The 21,272-nt window shown below is 46.9% G+C and overlaps 1 protein-coding gene across 16 annotated transcripts in view; it reads right to left on the reverse strand.

Moving 5' to 3' along the window:
• Window positions 1-4,612: 4,612 nt before the first annotated feature.
• Window positions 4,613-21,272, reverse strand: part of FAM118B (family with sequence similarity 118 member B) — a 66,529-nt gene continuing 49,869 nt past the window's right edge. For 12 of the 16 annotated variants that reach the window (XM_056544002.1, XM_056543993.1, XM_056544003.1 and 9 more), the window contains one exon: window positions 18,867-19,701. In XM_056544002.1, coding sequence (XP_056399977.1) covers window positions 18,998-19,701 — 704 coding nt within the window. In that variant the 3' untranslated portion in view covers window positions 18,867-18,997. Of the gene's footprint in view, window positions 5,027-5,407; window positions 5,641-18,866; window positions 19,702-21,272 lie in introns of those variants that run through there. The other 4 variants (XR_008848468.1, XR_008848467.1, XM_056544006.1 and 1 more) reach the window with 3 other exon arrangements.

A 21,272-nucleotide genomic window follows, 5' to 3' on the forward strand; every position in this document is an offset into this window, starting at 1 on the left:
TTAGCAGCTGTATGCTACAGAGGAAGTTCTTTGATTTCTGAATTTCTTTTTTGTCTTGTCCACAGTGCTCTCTGCTGACACCTCAGTCCGTATCGGGAACTGTCCAGAGCAGGAGAAAATCCTCATAACAAACCTATGCTGCTCTGGACAGTTCCTGACACGGACAGAGGTGTCAGTAGAGAGCACTCTGGACAAGACAAAAAAAGAAATTCAAAAAGAAAAGAATTTCCTCTGTAGCATACAGCTGCTAATAAGTACTGGAAGGATAAAGATTATTATTTTTTTTTTAATAGAAGTAATTTACAAATCTGTTTAACTTTCTGGCACCAGAGTACCCCTTTAATACATTTACTTGAATTTCTGGAAGAAAAGATCAATTCTAGTGGAAACCAATGCTATGGTACTCAGAGAGCCACAGGCGCGCCAAATTATCTAAGGTTTCAGCCTCTTTAAAAATTGATTGCAACTTGCCCCAACAGACTTTGCATTGGAAGTGGGGTATTTAATGCTAGTCTTAATCCCCACCCCATGTGTTTTAATCCCTTTATTTATTTTTATTTATTTTTTCAAAATCTCTGCATGCTTTCAGTGAATGGAAACCGTCTTGTGTACAACAAAACCTTTTTCCAGATCGAATACTTCTCACAGCTGAGGGTTTGCTCAGTTGTATCAGTCTACACGTTCCTAAAGGAGCTAAAAATCTCAACAACGTAAAAATAACTGTAAGGACCGGAGAAAAGTTTGTGTTGCGGATGCGTTTACCTCGCAGAGGATTTGTCTAGACTGGACGCAACTGTAACAAACCCTTCCCGAGTAGTAGAAGAATGGTAAGAATGTTTCAGTTCACTAAAATTGGAATTGAAGGCATCAGACCAGTGTTTCTCAACCAGGGTGCCTCCAGCTGTTGCAAAACTACAACTCCCAGCATGCCCGGACAGCCTTCGGCTGTCCGGGCATGCTGGGAGTTGTAGTTTTGCAACAGCTGGAGGCACCCTGGTTGGGAAACACTGCATCAGACAGTTGCAGACCTTGCATAATACAGGGATTTGTTCATTTCGGTGTCACCGGAGGGCCCCTTACGTGTTTCTGTCACTGGAGGCAGCCCCGAAGGCGCTGCACTAAGAACCTATGAACGGTCGGCGGCGCCGCACGCCTCGTCATTCTCCGGTTCTTGGCACAGTGACAGGCGGCGGCTGCCTCCAGGGGGCGCTCGGTTCAGTATATTACTGGCAGATCATATGTCTATGTTGGAGGCCCCTATACTGTATGTTCTGTACCCACCCGCCTGTCAGATGGGGGAGGGGAAACTCTGCTCGGTGTCCCCTCTTCCTGCCTTGTCCCTCGTCTAGTGGCGCCATGTTCTGCTGACGTGCAATATATGGATCAGTCCATGTAAAGAGAGTAAAAGCTAATTTATAAGAGAATAAATTTCTTAAATAACCGTCCTTTTGTATGTGTTTTTTCCTGTGGATTATGGGGAGGGCATATAGTTACAGAGCTATCTCAGGGCATGTGAGGGGCACTGTCATTATGGTGTCTTTTGGGTGTTAATCTCTGCGGTCCACACCTCAGGTGCCTGCCCAATTATGTCATTACGTATGGTTCCTATTGGGCAATCCTCCTCCTCCTGTCACTCCCTCATGGTATGTGTAGGAATCCTGTCCTGGCCATTACTACTAGTGTCCTGCGGGGGACGTCCTGTTCCTGCCATGACCTCTTGTGCAGTGTTTTCCAAACAGCGTGCCTCCAGCTGTTGCAAAACTACACCTCCCAGCATGCCCGGACAGCCGTTGGCTGTCCGGGCATGCTGGGAGTTGTAGTTTTGCAACAGCTGGAGACACGCTGTTTGGAAAACACTGCTCTAGTGTCCTTTGGAGGCTGCCCCCATCCCTGTCATTACCTCTGGTTCCCGTAGGGGGCTCCTTATTTGTCTTCTCACACAGTATCCAGCTCTTCACCTAATTTCAAAGGGGTATTCCAGGGAAAGGGTACGTTCAGAAGACCGGATTTATAGCATATTTTACGCTAAAGGATCCGCTGGTGAAGGCCCCGCTCTATGCTGTCTTTACATGTGCCTGCTGGTAGCGGCAATACGCCATGACGAGCAGACACAGTGCAGCGATGTGCGCGGGGTACTCGCATATCGCGTCCGCTTTCCCTGCTCTGAGCTAGGCAGAGAGCTCCCGCGATGTGCGAGGATACTGCGACTCGCACATCGCAGGGTGTCTCCTTGTCGTGGCGTATTGCCGCTACCAGCAGGCACATGTAAAGACAGCATAGAGCGGGGCCTTCACCAGCGGATCCGAAGCGAAATACGCTGTGAAAATCCGCTCGTGTGAACGTACCCTTACAGCGTATTTTACGCTGCGGATCCGCCGCTGAAGGACCTCTGTATGAAGCCTTTACATGTGCCTGCTCTGAGCGGCAATACGCCGCTACGAGCAGACACACTGAAGCGATGTGCGAGGCACCGCGCATGCGCGGTGTACTCGCACACATCGCTGCCACTCCCCCTGCTCAGTGAGCTAGGCCTAGAGCTGCCGCAATGTGCGACTCACACATCGCAGTGTGTCTGCTCGTAGTGGCGTATTGCCGCTCCTAGCAGGCACATGTAAAGGCAGCATACAGAGGTCCTTCAGTGGCGGATCCGCAGCGAAATACGTGCAGAAAATCCGCTCGTCTGAACGTACCCAAAAACTTTTTTTTTTATATCAACTGGCTCTAGAAAATTAAACAGATTTGTAAATTACTTCTATTAAAAAATCTTCATCCTTCTAGTAGTGATCAGCTGCTGAAGTGGAGTTGTTCTTTTCTGTCTGTCTTAGGCTGGGTTCACACTACGTTTTGTCCCATACGGGAGCGCATACGGCAGGGGGGAGCTAAAACCTTGCGCTCCCGTATGTCACCGTATGCGCTCCCGTATGTCATTCATTTCGATGAGCCGGCCGGAGTGAAATGTTCGGTCCGGTCGGCTCATTTTTGCGCCGTATGCGCTTTTACAACCGGACCTAAAACTGTGGTCAACCACGGTTTTAGGTCCGGTTGTAAAAGCGCATACGGCGCAAAAATGAGCCGACCGGACCGAACATTTCACTCCGGCCGGCTCATCGAAATGAATGACATACGGGAGCGCATACGGTGACATACGGGAGCGCAAGGTTTTAGCTCCCCCCTGCCGTATGCGCTCCCGTATGGGACAAAACGTAGTGTGAACCCAGCCTAAGCACAGTGCTCTGTGCTGACACCTCTGTCTGTCTCAGGAACTGTCCAGACTAGGAGCAAATCCCCATAGCAAACCTCCTGCTCTGGACAGTTCCTGACATGGACAGAGATGTCAGCAGAGAGCACTGTGGTCAGACAGAAAAGAACAACTCAACTTCAGCAGTTGTTTTTTCACTTTTTGTTCCATCCGAAAATTTGCATAAAAATTCACTTGTGAAAAAAAAAAAGTGCCGATATTTGCAATAAAAATTAGCATTACGAATATTCGTGCTCAACACTAATCACTGCTATAATCCTCTGTGCTGCTGTCACTCAACACTGTTCATGGGCCAAATGCAGTCATTGTAGTGTCAGTAAAGTGGCGCCCTTGGACTACTTATTGGATTAGTGCCAAAACATGGGACAGATTCCTTTCTACAGATCCACGAATCACCATCAGGGGGCGGTAATGAGTGTCAGTCACACGTGGGGGGGTTGTCTCCTCTAAAAGAGTTTTTATTTAATTTTTTATTATATCTGTATAGTGGTTGGAGTTCTTCTTTACTGATACAGAGCTCTGAATCTGCAGCATTACTATGTCACCACTAGGGGAAGCTTATATATTTTGGGGTACAATGTGTGGGGAGCTCCCTTTAAAGGGGTACTCCGGTGGCAAACAAATTTTTTTTTTTAATCGACTAGCTCCAGCATGTTAAAAAGATTAGTAAATTACTTCTATTTAAAAATCTTAATCCTTCCAGTACTTATCAGCTGCTGTATGCTCCACAGGAAGTTGTGTAGTTCTCTCCAGTTTAACCACAGTGCTCTCTGCAGACCTCTCTGTCTATGTCAGGAACTGTCCAGAGTAGGAGAAGTTTGCTATGGGGATTTGCTCCTACTCTGGACAGTTCCTGACATGGACAGAGGTGTCAGCAGAGAGCACTGTGGTCAGACAGAAAGGTAATTCAAAAAGAAAAAAACTTCCTGTGGAGCATACAGCAGCTAATAAGTACTGGAAGGATTAAGATTTTTTAATAGAAGTAATTTACAAATCTGTTAAACTTTCTGGCACCAGTTGATTTATAAAAAAATAATAATAATAAAAAAAAAAATTCCACTGGAGTACCCCTTTAAATACAGTCTAAACCGTAGATCCCGAAGTCCGTGTGACTTTTGATAAATTAAGCCCACAATAGACCGGCCTAACGCTCTGTAGATTGTTTTATATTTATGCGGGAAATAGACAGCGTTGCTAAATCTCCCCCCCCTCCAATGTGTCAGGTAAAATATAACAAATTCTCAGGAAAGAGGTTTGTGCTGCTGTATTTTGGCAGATTGAATAAACTGTAACAAACCTGCACCTGTGATCAGTAGGTTTACCGATGACAAGCAGCAGAGATCTTCACAATGGTCCGGTACTGAACCGCAGAACGCTTTATTACTCTTATTTACACAGGATTGGACCCTGCACATTGGACGGGTCTGTACAGTATTCGGTGAGGACCTCGTCTCAGTGTAACATGTAAACATCACAGGAGCGGCGTCCGCGTGAGGCGAGACGTGTGCGCATCTCACTATAGTAACTTGTATGAAATGATTAACAAACAAGACCTAGAAAATGGGAGTGAATCCAGATGCTGGTACAGCTGAGGAAGCTAAGAAGAAAGCCGTCGGACTGACACCGCCGGCGCCAGGTACCGTCACGTACAGGCTGCCCGTCCTCCATGCTGACAATGGCTCATCCTTCTGCAAAGACTCCTGTGCTGCAGCCATGTCCTCGGCCCGTCTGACATCACAGGGAGTGTGACCGGTCATGTGCTGTGACCTGAGGATGAGAGTAAATATCCGGGGCAGGTGAGGATTTGTGGGAAAGATTTCTAATAAGACCTCACCAGCAGAATAGAGAGTGCAGCTCTGAAGTATAATATAAGATGCAACTCAGTATGGGATAAGTACTGTAATTTGTGTATGAAGTGACCCCAGTGGCAGAATAGTGAGTGCAGCTCTGGAGTATAATACAGGATATAAATCGAGATTTTCCTAGCTAACGTGACGGAAAATATAAGTTATATGAAGACAGGAGGCGAGTATCTTGCATTAATCTTTCTTTAATTAATGCCCATAGCAGAAAAAATCTTTATACAAACGTTTTTAATAAAATCTTTTAAAAAACTACATATCCCAGCAGTCCCCTGTGAACTCCTCCTCCTATCCCAGCATGCTGGCTGCTATATAAGGGACTGCTTGAAGATCCTCTTCCTCTTTCTTTATGCGAACTGTATGACCGTCGCCGGAATCCGGGACAGCTCCTCCTCGGTAACTCCGAACCTCCGGCCAACAGGACCGAAAACCGGGAACGAAACTGTTAAGGAACAATTGCAACAGAACATATCAGGCTGCACCGAAACACCGCTGTCTTCGTCTTCTCCTTTCAATACCCTGGAAGGAAAACAAAAACACCATAACAGGGAGGGTAGGGAGGGAAGATACTCGCCTCCTGTCTTCATATAACTTATATTTTCCGTCACGTTAGCTAGGAAAATCTCGATTTATATATCAGACAGGAGGCTCATATCTTGCAATTTTAAAGCTACTACTTAAACATAGACAATAAAACAAATCAGAGGATCGATACAGAAACATGATCTTTTGGTCTGAAATAGAATTGTCGAAAAGTCGATTCAGACGACCAGTCAGCGGCCATTAAGAGGTCTGAAAGAGAACCACCAGAAATAACTACTTTAGTGGCCATAGCCCCTCTCGAAGAGTGGGCACCAAATAGGGAAATGTCAATCCCCGCCATCTCCATGGCCGACCTTACCCACCTGGCCAAGGTGGCCGAGGTGACAGGCAAATGAGGTTGAACATAAGATACTAATAACTGAGTATGAGAAAGAGATCGTAAAGACGCTGTGCGTGTCTCATACGCTTGAAGACAACGTACCACGCATAGTCGGGGATGTGTCGGAAAAAAGGGGTAAAAGACCGACTGTAGTCCTGTCTTGGTCCTACGAACAACAGAAAATCTGACCCCTTCAGGTGAAAACTGTCGTCTAGAGATGTCGAGAGCTCTGACATCCGATACCCTCTTAATGGAAACCAGACATAATAACATAGTCAATTTGAATGACAGAATCTTTAAGGACAGTGAATCATTGTCTTCCCAAGAGGAAAACATGTCTAAAATCCGGGAGACATCCCAGGTCGACTGATATCGAGGACGAGGAGGACGTTTAAATTTCACTCCACGTAACAGTCGGCATACTAAAGGATGTTTGCCCACCGGTAAAGCATCTACCGGGCAATGATACGCCGCTATAGCGGATCTGTAAACATTAAGGGAACTGTAAGATTTCCCAGCCTCAAATAATTCTGCTAAATAATTCACTACAACTGAAACAGGTGCCTGAACGGGATCAATTTGTCGTTGATCACACCAACGAACCCACAAGGCCCAGGCTGATCGATATGCCGATCTAGTCCCTGGGGCCCAGGCCAAGGCGAGGAGGTCTCTAGCTGATTGTGAAAGGTCCTCACCTGCGTCTGGCACCCCGAAACCAACCACCCGAGGAGCGGAAGGTTGCCTTCCATGACCAACGGATGGGATTCCATGGTCGGATTCGTGAGAAGTTGAGGCGACTGGGGAAGCAATCGGGGGTAATCGACAGACATTCCCAACAGAAGGGGAAACCACGGTTGCGTCGGCCACCAAGGGGTGATCAGCACCACCGTCGCTCCCTGAGTCACTATCTGAAGAAGCACTCTGGTAATCATCTGGAAGGGGGGAAACGCATAATGGATCCCCTCCGGCCATGGTTGGCGAAAAGCGTCCACTGCTGACGCTTCCGGGTCCGGCCTCCAGCTGTAAAAGCGGGGTAACTGACGGTTGAGACGAGACGCAAAAAGGTCCGTATGCAACGGGCCCCAGAGATCTCGAATCGCCCGAAACACCGAGCGATCCAGCATCCAGTCGCTGGAATCGGATAGGTAACGGGAATTCCAATCTGCCACTGAATTGGATACACCTGGTAGGTATTCCGCCACTGGGATGATGTCCCGGGAAAGACAGAAATGCCAGAATTCGGATGCAATGTCCGTCAACACTCTGGATCTCGTGCCACCAAGGCGATTGACATATTGCACTGCCGCTACATTGTCCATGCGTAACAGAACGCAGCAATTGTACTTGTGCGGAAGAAAACTCTTGATGGCAAAAAATGCCGCCATGAGTTCCAGTGCGTTGATGTGAAGAAGGGATTCTTCTTCGGACCAACTGCCTCCTGTTGTGGCTTGCCCACAGCGAGCACCCCAACCGTGGCGGCTCGCATCCGACTCTATTATAACATCTGGACAGGAGGTGAATATAGCTTTGCCGTTCCATTCGACGGCATGGCGCAGCCACCAGTGCAACTCTGCTACTGCTTCCGGACAAAGGGGAATTTCGTCCGCATAGCGTAGACCCTGTCGAAGATGAAGAATTTTGAGTCTTTGAAGGGCCCGATAATGGAGAGGGGCAGGAAAAATCGCCTGAATGGAGGCTGCCAGCAGGCCGACAATTCGAGCTATCATTCTTAGCGATACCCGACCCTTGCGCAATACTGCCCGGATTTCTTTGCGAATCAGGGACAGTTTGGCGTTGGGTAAACGCAGTACGGCTTGCTCGGTATCCACCTGGAAACCTAGAAACTCCATCGTCTGGGAAGGACTCAGCACTGATTTCTTGTTGTTGATCAGGAACCCTAGTTCCTCCAACAAAGACACCGTCCATTGGCTGTGTAACAATGCCTGTTTTCTGGAATATGCCATGATTAGCAAATCGTCCAGATAGATAATCAAACGTACCCCTCTGCTCCTGAGGGCTGCCACTACTGGTTTGAGTAATTTGGTGAAGCACCAAGGGGCCGATGACAACCCGAATGGTAGGCAAGTGAATTGCCACATTCGCTCCCTCCATAGAAACCTTAGGAATGGTTGGGAGGACGGGTGCATGGGGACGGTGAGATACGCGTCCTTTAAGTCGACCTTTACTAGCCAGTCGCCCGGCCATAGTAGATCGCGCAACAGATGGATCCCTTCCATCTTGAAGTGATGGTAAGTCACATGTTGATTTAAGTCCCGTAGGTTGATCACTGGGCGATAACCGCCATCCTTCTTTTTGACAAGGAATAGGTTGCTGACAAACCCGGGAGAGAGAGGATCTACCTCTTGCACTGCCTGCTTCGATACAAGCTCTTGGAGCTCGTTGTCTATGAGATCTACGTTTAGGGAAGAAAACCGAATGGGATGTGGAATAATGTTCAATTTTGGAAGAGATTGAAAATCTATCTGGTATCCTGCTACCGTATTGAGGATCCAAGCATCTGCCGTAATCGCGGACCAGATGTGGATAAAATACCTCAGTCTGCCTCCCACCAACGTGTATGGAAGAGGAGATGGGAGTGTACTCACCGGTCGTCGGGCGAGATCTGGGAAATCCTCGGCCTCCACGTCCTCGCCAGGGTCGTCCACGAGGGGGAAAGAAGGGAGCAGGTTGTGCCACAGGTAATGCGTACGGTTGCTGAGTAGGAGCGTACGGTTGAGTGGCTGGTCTAGTGTAGGGCCTGTATTGAGCCGAACGGCCGACAGGTCGCCCTCTGCCCCTGCCGGCCTTGCCAAAAACCTTTGTGTTTGGAGCCGCCTTTTTTAGTGAGGACTGGGCCTTATCTAGGCTGGTGAAAAGACTCACAAATTTATTTATGTTCTTTATGAGGTCCTCTCCGAATAATAGACCTTCAGCTGAGGGACCTGGCTCGGTTTCTGCCAAATGAGATAATTGGGGTTCCAATTTCATCAAAATAGACCGTCTGCGCTCAATGGAACAAGTGGTGTTGGCACTGCCTAACATGCAGATTGCCCGTTGGGCCCAGCCTCTCAATTGTACCAGATCCACCGGTTGGGCAGTGGACGCTGCCTGTTCGGAAAGGTTAAGAATCTTGGTCAAGGGGCCTAGAAGGTCCAATATGCGATCCTGGATCACCTTAAAAGATCTTTCAATTCCCTTTTTGGCATATTTGCCAGAGCGAGTCAAATATTTTACTAAGACCGGGTCTATCTCCGGTGTAGAAGCCACCTTTCTGGCCACGTAAGGTCTGGGACATTCGGCTCGCAATTTGTTGCGATTAGCTCTATCCAGGGACCTCCTGGTCCAAAATTCTATATAGTCCGCGACTTGCGGTAACGGTGCCCAATCTCCGGAGCGAGGGTGTGTGATTGCTTCCGGGCTGAAAAATGGTTGACCAAGTGAGTCTAAAAGTGTCTCGGATGGTATATCCGGAGTGGCGTCAGGATTTTCAGCCATAAACCCCGCCTCCTCTGTATCAGATTCTGAGTCTGTGGTCTCAGCCACCTCAGAGGCTTCAGAAGACTCATCATTGGACGTGTCAAAAGAGTTTGGTTTTGCTCTATTAGTGGACTTATGCCTCTTATGGTTATTCTCCTTGAGGCCCAAGGGTCGGTCATATTCTTTAACATGCGGGGTGTGACAGGCCGGGGTAGGTCCTGTCTGGGGCATATTGTTTTCTTCCCCTGCCGGGGAGTCGGAGTGTCCAGCAATATGTTTGCGCTTACTCAGCGCTTTACCTTTTTTAGGTTTCTCCCATGAAGTAGAGGGATGAGCCGCAGAGGCTAATGCAGCCTGGACGGACCTATTAATAAGGTCTTGTATTTGAGAAGCTGACATTATGTGGGAGGCTTCTAACTCTATTGCCTCACCAGCAGTAGAAGACATGCCAGGGAAAGGAGCTTTAGTGTTATCCCCTGCCATCACAGACTATCTGAAAGCTACAAGTAGCGATAGTTATAGACTATTCCAAGGTGAGGCAGGTATGAGCTCCACTGATCTAACTATTAGTAATAAAGGATAGGGTAATAGGTCTACCTGAACTGACTTATTAGAAGCACAGCTAACAACCGTTGGCGTTCCTCTCACCGCTCGCACAACAATGCGATGAAGAGAGGAGGCGTATACAAATTACAGCGAGGGCCAGCCGAAATCTCGCGAGATTTCCGACCAGGAGCGCTGTGATTGGGTGTGCGGCGTCGGCAAACGCGCGTCACCCGGCGCACGTCATAGAGGATACGCCCACCTCTCCTCCCTCCCCGCAACAGACAGTCAGCGGCGGGAAGGAAGGAAGAAGAAGGCGCGAAAATTCACAAAATGGCGCTGGGTAAGGAAGAGGGAGAAAAGAACAGAGTAGCGCACCAGGCACAAGAATATATTTGAGCACTGATGCGAAAGTATAGCGAAAGACGATAGTATTAGAAAACAATACCGCAACTAACAGGAAGCAGAAAGAGAGAAAAATATATAGAAGGAAATATATATATATATCTATATAAATATATATAAACAACTGTAGATATAACACTAATTAAAGATGAAATGTCTCAAACAGAGAAAACATACATATAAAAGAGATTTAAGAAACAAATATACTATAGGTACTTATCTGTCTGCTATGAGCAGAAAGAAAGAGGAAGAGGATCTTCAAGCAGTCCCTTATATAGCAGCCAGCATGCTGGGATAGGAGGAGGAGTTCACAGGGGACTGCTGGGATATGTAGTTTTTTAAAAGATTTTATTAAAAATGTTTGTATAAAGATTTTTTCTGCTATGGGCATTAATTAAAGAAAGATTAATGCAAGATATTAGCCTCCTGTCTGATATATAACTCAGGATCAGTACAGGATAAGTAATGTAATGTATGTACACAGTGACCCCACCAGCAGAATAGTGAGTACAGCTCTGGGGTATAATACAGGATATAACTCAGGATCAGTACAGGATAAGTAATGTAATGTATGTACTCAGTGACCTCACCAGCAGAATAGTGAGTACAGCTCTGGAGTATAATACAGGATATAACTCAGGATCAGTACAGGATAAGTAATGTATGTACACAGTGATCTCACCAGCAGAATAGTGAGTACAGCTCTGGAGTATAATACAGGAGATAACTCAGGATCAGTACAGGATAAGTAATGTAATGTATGTACACAGTGACTCCCACCAGCAGAATAGTGAGTGCAGCTCTGGTGTATAATGCAGGATATAACTCAGGATCAGTACAGGATAAGTAATGTAATGTATGTACACAGTGACCTCACCAGCAGAATATTGAGTACAGCTCTGGAGTATAATACAGGATATAACTCAGGATCAGTACAGGATAAGTAATGTAATGTATGTACACAGTGACCTCACCAGCAGAATAGTGAGTACAGCTCTGGAGTATAATACAGGATATAACTCAGGATCAGTACAGGATAAGTAATGTAATGTATGTACACAGTGACCCCACCAGCAGAATAGTGAGTACAGCTCTGGAGTATAATACAAGATATAACTCAGGATCAGTACAGGATAAGTAATGTAATGTATGTACACAGTGACTCCCACCAGCAGAATAGTGAGTGTAGCTCTTGGGTATAATACAGGATATAACTCAGGATCAGTACAGGATAAGTAATGTAATGTATGTACATGTAGGAAAAAGAGACTCGGGCTACAATTCACACAGGCACCAAAACTGGACAATGACGATGGAAGAATGTTTCCTGGTCTGATGAGTCTTGCACATTATCTGATACAGGACAATGAGGTCACATGACTGCAATGGCCTCCAAAGTCACCAGATCTCATCCAATAGATCACCACTGGGATGTGGTGGAACCGGAGATTCTCATCATGGATCCCACAAATCTACAGCAACTGTGTGATGTCATCATGTCCATATGGAGGAACTGTGTGATGTCATCATGTCCGTATGGAGGAACTGTGTGGTGTCATCATGTCCATATGGAGGAACTGTGTGATGTCATCATGTCCATATGGAGGAACTGTGTGATGTCGTCATGTCCATATGGAGGAACTGTGTGATGCCGTCATGTCCATATGGAGGAACTGTGTGATGTCGTCATGTCCATATGGAGGAACTGTGTGATGTCGTCATGTCCATATGGAGGAACTGTGTGATGTCATCATGTCCATATGGAGGAACTGTGTGATGTCGTCATGTCCGCATGGAGGAACTGTGTGATGTCGTCATGTCCGCATGGAGGAACTGTGTGATGTCGTCATGTCCGCATGGAGGAACTGTGTGATGTCGTCATGTCCGCATGGAGGGACTGTGTGATGTCGTCATGTCCGCATGGAGGGACTGTGATGTCGTCATGTCCGCATGGAGGGACTGTGTGATGTCGTCATGTCCGCATGGAGGGACTGTGTGATGTCGTCATGTCCGCATGGAGGGACTGTGTGATGTCGTCATGTCCGCATGGAGGGACTGTGTGATGTCGTCATGTCCGCATGGAGGGACTGTGTGATGTCGTCATGTCCGCATGGAGGGACTGTGTGATGTCGTCATGTCCTTATGGAGAGACTGTGTGATGTCGTCATGTCCATATGGAGGAATGTGTGATGTCGTCATGTCCATATGGAGGAACTGTGTGATGTCGTCATGTCCATATGGAGGAACTGTGTGATGTCGTCATGTCCATATGGAGGAACTGTGTGATGTCGTCATGTCCATATGGAGGAACTGTGTGATGTCGTCATGTCCATATGGAGGAACTGTGTGATGTCGTCATGTCCATATGGAGGAACTGTGTGATGTCGTCATGTCCATATGGGGGAACTGTGTGATGTCGTCATGTCCATATGGGGGAACTGTGTGATGTCGTCATGTCCATATGGAGGAACTGTGTGATGGCATCATGTCCATATGGAGGAACTGTGTGATGTCATCATGTCCATACGGAGGATCTGTGTGATGTCATCATGTCCATACGGAGGATCTGTGTGATATCATCATGTCCATATGGAGGAACTGTATGATATCATCATGTCCATATGGAGAAACTGTGTGATGTCATCATGTCCATATGGAGAAACTGTGTGATGTCATCATGTCCATATGGAGAAACTGTGTGATGTCATCATGTCCATATGGAGTAAAATCTCAGGTATGTTTCCAGCACCTTGTATGATGTATGCCATGCAGTATGAAGGCAAAAGGGAGTCCGACCTGGGACAAGCAAGTTGTACTGTATAAAGTGGCCTCAAAGACCATATCATCAAATTTGAGTAAACAGTGATACAGGAGATTAATTGTTCCTTTAACCCCTTAAGGACCCAGGGCGTACCTGTACGCCCATGGGAACTCCAGTCCCCGTCTGGCAGGGACCGGACTGGGATGCCTGCTGAGACCAGCCAGCTTCCCCCCCCCCCCCATTCAGATCAGAGATTTGCGGCGATTCCGGGTCAGTCTGTGACCTGGTGACCCGGCACTGGTGCCACCTCACTATTGTCCTGATTCATCTGCCGATGAATCAGGACTCCTCCTGTGGGGGTGTCCGTAACGACACCCACTCCGCCCCTATTCCGGTGAGTGAGAGCAGGTGTCTGGAGTCCTCCCCTGGACCTGGGGCCCCCTGATACCACTGGGGATCAGGGGGGCCCCAGGTCCAGGAGAGGACACCCAGCCCCAGACAGCGATGGCAGTGTCGGGCAGGATCCGGCAGAGCAGTAGCAGGAGGTAAGGCCGTGCCTCCTGCTGTTGCCTAGCAACAACTCCCAGCATGCACAAAAGGGCATGCTGGGAGTTGTTGTTAAGCAACAGCAGAAGTCACACCTACAACTCCCAGCATGCACTTTGGTAGTTTGTGCATGCTGGTAGTTGTAGTTATGCAACAGCTGTAGGCACATTTTTCTATGAAAAAGTGTGCCTAAAGCAGTTGAATAACTACAGACCCAAAGATGCACTGACAGCCAACGGCATGCTGGGAGTTGCAGTAGTGTGCCCCCAGCTGTTGCAAATCACAACTCCCAGCATGTACTGAAAGACCGTACATGCTGGGAGTTTTGCAACAGCTGGAGGCACACTTGTAGTGAAACACTGAGTTAAGTAACAAACTCTGTTTTGCAACCAGTGTGCCTCCAGCTGTTGCATAACTACAACCCCCAGCATGCACAGACTGCCAAAGGGCATGCTGGGAGTTGTAGTTTTGCAACAACTGAAGGTTTGCTCTATCCCCCCATCCCGAGTGAATGTCCAGGGTACATTAACACAGGTGGGGGTATATAGTGAGTTTCTTGCTTCAAGTTTGAGGTGCAGCAAATTTTCTGCTGCAGCTCAAACTCCCAGCAGGAAATTCGCTGTGAACCCGCCCGTGAGAATGTACACTAAAAACACTACACCTCACAAAATAAAAGTAAAGCACTACATATACACATACCCCTACACAGTCCCCTCCCCCCCAATAAAAATGAAAAATGTATCGTACAACACTGTTTCCAAAACGGTGCTACCAGCTGTTGCAAAACAACAACTCCCATTATTGCCGGACAGCCATTGACTGTCCAGGCATGCTGAGAGTTTTGCAACAGCTGGAGGCACCCCGTTTGGGAAACACTGCCGTAGGGTAATTTTAGTATCAGAGGCAAGTGTAATTCTTGCATCCAGGTCCGTCCCTATGCAAATCCCTAATTCAGGCCTTAAATGCGCATGGCGCTCTCTCACTTTGGAGCCCTGTCGTATTTCAAGGCAACAGTTTAGGGCCACATATGGGGTATTTCTGTACTCAGGAGAAATTGTGTTACAAATTTTGGGGGGCTTTTTCTCCTTTTACCCCTTATGAAAAGGTGAAGTTGGGGTCTACACCAGCATGTTATTGTAAAAAATTAAATTTTTTACACTAACATGCTGGTGTTGCTCCATACTTATCATTTTCACAACAGGTAAAAGGAAAAATAGTCCCCCAAAATTTGTAGCAATTTCTCCTGAGTACGGAAATACCCCATATGTGGATGTAAAATGCTCTGCAGGCGCACAACAAGGCTCATGAGTGAGAGCGCACTATGTACATTTGAGGTGATTTGCACAGGGGTGGCTGATCGTTACAGCGGTTTTGACATAAAGGGAAGAAAAAAAAACACCCACATGTGACCCCATTTTAGAAACTACACCCCTCACGGAACGTTACAAGGGGTATAGTGAGCCTCAACACCCCACAGGTGTTTGAAGAATTTTCGTTAAATTTGGACGTGAAAATGAAAATATTTTATTTTTTCACTAACATGTTATCCTAAATTTTTCATTTTTTACAAGGGGTAATAGCAAAAAAGCCCCACAAAAGTTGTAACCCCATTTCTTCTGAGTATGAAAATACCCCCATGTGTGGATGTCAAGTGCTCTGCTGGTGAACTACAATGCTAAGAAGAGAAGGAGCGATATTGGGCTTTTGGAGAGAGAATTTGTTTGGAATGGAAGTCGGGGGGCCATGTGCGTTTACAAAGCCCCTCCCATGGTGCCAGAACAGTGGACCCCCCCCCCCTCCTACATGTGACCCTTTTGGAAACTACACCCCTCAAGAAATGTAATAAGGGGTACAGTGAGCATTTATGCCACACAGGTGTGAGATTTTTTGAACAGTGGTCCATGAAAATGAAAAACTACATTTTTCATTTGCACAGGCCACTGTTCCAAAAGTCTGTAAAACGCCAGTGGGGTGTAAATGCTCACTGCACCCCTTATTAAATTCTGTGAGGGGTGTAGTTTTCAAAATAGGGTCACATGTGGGGGGGGGATCCACTGTTCTGGCACCACGGGGGGCTTTGTAAACGCACATGGCCCCCGACTTCCATTCCAAACTAATTCTCTCTCCAAAAGCCCAATGGCGCTCCTCCTCTTCTGAGCATTGTAGTTCGCCAGCAGAGCACTTGACATCCACACATGGGGTATTTCCATACTCAGAAGAAGTAGGGTTACAACTTTTGTGGGGCACTTTCTCCTATTACCTCTTGTAAAAATGGTAAATTTAGGGAAAAAACTGCACTTTATAGTGAAAAAAAAAATTATTTTACACATCCAACTAACGAAAAGTCGTCAAACACCTGTGGGGTGTTAAAGCTCACTGGACACCTTGTTACGTGCCATGAGGGGTGTAGTTTCCAAAATAGTATGCCATGTGTTTTTTTTTTTTTTTTGCTGTTCTGGCACCATAGGGGCTTCCTAAATGTGACATTCCCCCCAAAAAAACATTTCAGCAAAATTCACTCCAAAATCCCATTGTCGCTCCTTCCCTACTGAGCCTTGTAGTGCACCCACAGAGCACTTCACATCCACATATGAGGTATTTCCTTTCTTGAGAGAAATTGGGTTACACATTTTTTGGGGGGGGGGGGGGCTTTTTCTCCTTTTACCCCTTTATCAACTTTTTTTTAGTTCCCATAGGGGGCTATAACATGCAATCTTCTGATTGCATATACTGATCAATGCTATGCCATAGCAAAGCATTCATCAGTGTTAGGCTGGGTTCACATCACGTTTTCTCCCATACAGGAGCGCATACGGCAGGGGGGAGCTGAAACCTCGCGCTCCCGTATGTAATTCATTTCAATGAGCCGGCCGGAGTGAAAAGTTCGGTCCGGTCGGCTCATTTTTGCGCCGTATGCGCTTTTACAACCGGACCTAAAACTGTGGTTGATCACAGTTTTAGGTCCAGGGAAAAAGCGCACACAGCGCAAAAATGAGCCGACCGAACGTTTCACGCTGGCCGGCTCATTGAAATGAATTACATACGGGAGCGCATAGAAAGGCATACGGGAGCGCGAGGTTTCAGCTCCCCCCTGCCGTATGCGCTCCCGTATGGGAGAAAACGTGATGTGAACCCAGCCTTATCGGTTCTCTGCTGCTCCAGCCTGCAGAACCTTGCTGGAGCATCAGATCACCGATCAGCTGAGAGGAGGGCAGTAGGACCCTTATCTGCCTCCTCTCTGTCCGATCGGGACATCGCGGTTTCAGCGAGATAGTCTTGATTAGCTCTGCTGAGCTGCCGGGATAATTTTACTTTAGTTTTGGACGCCGCAATCAACTTTCATTGCTGCGTCTAAAGGGTTCATGCTGTGCATTGGCCCAATCAGCGGTGCCCACCATTAACCCTGGGTCCTGGCTGCTGATAGCAATTGGGACCCACCAGGTCTGAAGCGTTCTCAGCTCGTGAGCATGCTTCAAACACTGGTAACTGAACCAGGGCGTATAAATACGCCCTGCGTCCTTAAGTACCAGGACGCAAGGGCATACCCATACGCCCTGCATCCTGAACAGGTTAAGGGCAACTCTATGATGATTATTGTTGTTGCTATTATTATATATTATTATTACACATCTGGCGGTTGTTTCGTAGAAAATTAGGCTGGACCAGAAAATACTTAGATGGGCATTTATGGCCTAATATGGACTCATTTTTGTATATATTGTGCCAGTATATATTGTTTGTATGTACATAGTGACTTCAACACGCAAAATAGTGAGTACAGCTCTGGGGTATAATGCAGGATATAACTCAGGATAAGTAATGTATGTACACAGTGACTCCAACAGCAGAATAGTGAGTGCAGCTCTGCAGTATAATACAGGATATAACTCAGGATCAGTACAGGATAAGTAATGTAATGTATGTACACAGTGACCTCACCAGCAGAATAGTGAGTACAGCTCTGCAGTATAATACAGGATATAACTCAGGATCAGTACAGGATAAGTAATGTAATGTATGTACACAGTGACCTCACCAGCAGAATAGTGAGTACAGCTCTGCAGTATAATACAGGATATAACTCAGGATCAGTACAGGATAAGTAATGTAATGTATGTACACAGTGACCTCACCAGCAGAATAGTGAGTACAGCTCTGAAGTATAATACAGGATAAGTAATGTAATGTATGTACAGAGTAACTCTGTTGTTAATGGGCACTGTCATTTACAAAAAAAAAACCTTTATATAAAACATTATATATAAACTAAATTGGTTAAAAAACAAATAAAGTGTATATTTTTGGGTGAAATTTTTTTTCTCTTGTCCCTGCAGCTATTGCCTGTGTCTCTCTGTGTAAAGACAAAATACAGGAAGTGTGGGCGGGACAAGTAGGGCTCTGTGCAGTCTCCTGGCTTGTCAATCAGCCCGCTGTGTGAGCTGGGGGAATGTCATAGAGCCTCAGTGTACAGAGCCCCGCTTGCCCTCGGTCTACAGAGCCCCGCTTGCCCTCGGTCTACAGAGCCCCGCTTGCCCTCGGTGTACAGAGCCCCGCTTGCCCTCGGTGTACAGAGTCCCGCTTGCCCTCGGTGTACAGAGCCCCGCTTGCCCTCGGTGTACAGAGCCCCGCTTGCCCTCGGTGTACAGAGCCCCGCTTGTCCTCAGTGTACAGAGCCCCGCTTGTCCTCAGTGTACAGAGCCCCGCTTGTCCTCAGTGTACAGAGCCCCGCTTGTCCTCAGTGTACAGAGCCCCGCTTGTCCTCAGTGTACAGAGCCCCGCTTGTCCTCAGTGTACAGAGCCCTGCTTGCCCGGGGCACACTTCTTGTATTTTGTCTCTGCTCAGGGACACATAGGCAATATCTGCAGAAACAAGACAACATTTTTTCACCTAACCGATGCATATTACATATATACATATTATGTTATCTACATTATATAAAACGTTTTTGCGAATGACAGGTACGTGATACATTTGTTATATATTCTGTATAAATTTTTTTACAAAAGTGGTGGTGATAAGCAATTTAACACCTGTCCGTCTCTTTTCACCCCCTTCTATAATGCCCAAATTTCTCACCAAATAATCAGAGATTAATCTTCAAACACTTTAATACTGTAACATAAATATAAGGAACTTTCATATTTTCCTATAAATTAGAAAACTTTTTTTTTTCGTCTGAAAAACACACCCAAAACATTCCTTCCGTTCCTTAAAGACGTTTTTATTTCCGTCCTCTCTTTGCCGGTGGCGGCCTTAGGTCTGAGCTGCAGTTTAAGGCAGAAGGGGGCGCTGTTCTTGTTCGCATATAGTAACGGTAATGGGAGGGAGGAGGGGTTAATGTGACGGAGATGGGTGGTGTAGACAGCCCGGCGGTGGTCTCCTTGGGTTCTTTCCTCTGTGGATCTAACAAGCCCTGTAGCTCCTGCTGGTTGGCGCTCTGCTGGATCGCCAGTAGGTGTAAGCTGGCAGCGAGTTTGCTGAGGTTAGTGTTCATGTGGGCGAGCAGATTGTTCCTCTCCATCTCCACCTTTAAGAGCTTCTTAAATACAGCGCTATTCCGATTAATGCCCATGGCGAGCTGGCACAAGTCTAAGTGTAACGCGGTCACCTTAGCCATGATTCCCTTCCGTACGCCTTCCTGACTGGCCGCGAAGCTCCTCAGCTGCTCTGTCCATAGGGTCCGGCTGTCGAGTGGAGGTGGCGGCTGTGGAGAGGATTTTGGACGACAGTTGGTCAGTGGTGGATCCGTACACTGAGGCATTATGGGTAGTGTGGACGGTAGAATGCCACATTCTCCATCTGTCTGGGTTGACCTGTCTGTTCTGGAGTTCTCTGGGTTCTCAAGGGAAAATGGCAGAAACTGGTGCCTGGATTCGCAAGACTGTTCCAGCTCCTCGTAGTGTATCTCTTGACCATGTGACTGCCCTAAAAGGGTAATGGGGAGATGTTAATAACTCAAGGTAATTGGTTCGGTAAACAAAAAGTAGGGAGGAGGTTGGGCAACAATATGTGGCTGACAACCAACATGGCTCCTAAAGGGCTTGTCATCTACGTTACGGGGACAGATCGCTACATTAGACAGACACTACTTTCAGGGCTGCAGGAAAGTGCAAGGGGTGGATCATTTGCGTTACCCAACTTTCCCCGGAACAATTACAACTGCTAGTGATGGGTACAAGAGAGGTCAAGAAGAGAAACTAAAGAGAGACAGCTGCAATGGAATCCATTGTGTTGGTGAAGATTTGTAAGGACAACGAAGAACAAGCGGCGCCGGAAACTGGTTTATTTTCATCTACTAGTCAGGCTGCAAATGTGGAGAGGAGGGGATCCGATGGCCGAGACTCAGGTGACCGGTTGCATAATTTACACCGCGCAGATAAGGACAGAAGTGGAGATAAGAAAAGCACCAAGAACCGTGCAGAATAGCCTGCGAAGGTTTCGTTGTGCGCCAGTTCAGGGAAACCAGAACGACAATGCTGCCACTGCAGACGAGGACTAGAGAACTCGACTGACTAATATATGGGCCACAGGTGGACCCCTCCCCAACACACTTGCCTTTCTGACATACACAGAGTAATCTAGGAATGCCTACACTGATCCAAAACATCAGCTGTAAGACGCTTAAAGGGGTACTACACTGCTGTTCCGAACGCTGGAGTCTGTGCCGGGAGCTTGTGTCGTAATAGCCCCGCCTCCTCATAACATCACGCCCCGCCCCCTCAATGCAAGTCTATGGGAGGGGGAGGGGCTATGACATCACAAGCTCCCGGCGCCAGCTCCAGCGTTCCGAACAGTTTGTTCCAAACGCTGAGCAGCGGAGTACCCCTCTGACACTTGCAGAGGTATTGAAACGGCTGTATACATAATGCTGAAGCTTTACTGACATAGCATTAGAAGAGGTGAATGAAGACCCTAGTCAGTGTATGGGCATATGGAGGTGGGTGACATCAATCGACACCAGTGGTGTCCAAACTGTGACCCTCCAGCTGTTGCAAAACTACAACTCCCAGCATGCCCGGACAGCCGTTGGCTGTCCGGGCATGCTGGGAGTTGTAGTTTTTTTCAACATCTGGAGGGCCACAGTTTCGACACCACTGATCTTCACATTATGAGGGACATTTATCAATCTTTGCTTATGTATTCTTTTTTTAGTAATTTTTTCCTTACTTTTTTTTTGCTTATGTGCGACTTATTTATCAACTGCTTTCAGCCTGTTGATAATTTTCTTTCACGTAAGCAATTTTTCCTTTTTTACTTTGGTAGTAGCTTTTTCGGCTCCATGTTTGAGTTGGAGTAAATTTAGTCAATTTTTAACGCTGTTGCGACTTTTTTTTGCACAGTTGCGACTGTCGCAGTTAATAAATACCTGACTACCCGTAGTCCATTTTAAAATTATTACTACATAGTTAATTTTTGGAAAACTTGCTTTTCTCGCTTTCCATTCAAAATGTTGCACGAAAAATCGCGTAGTCGCAGTTGCGACAATTTTGCGACAA

The sequence above is a fragment of the Hyla sarda genome, chromosome 10, assembly GCF_029499605.1.
Source record: "Hyla sarda isolate aHylSar1 chromosome 10, aHylSar1.hap1, whole genome shotgun sequence".
Classification (NCBI taxonomy): Eukaryota; Metazoa; Chordata; class Amphibia; order Anura; family Hylidae; genus Hyla; species Hyla sarda.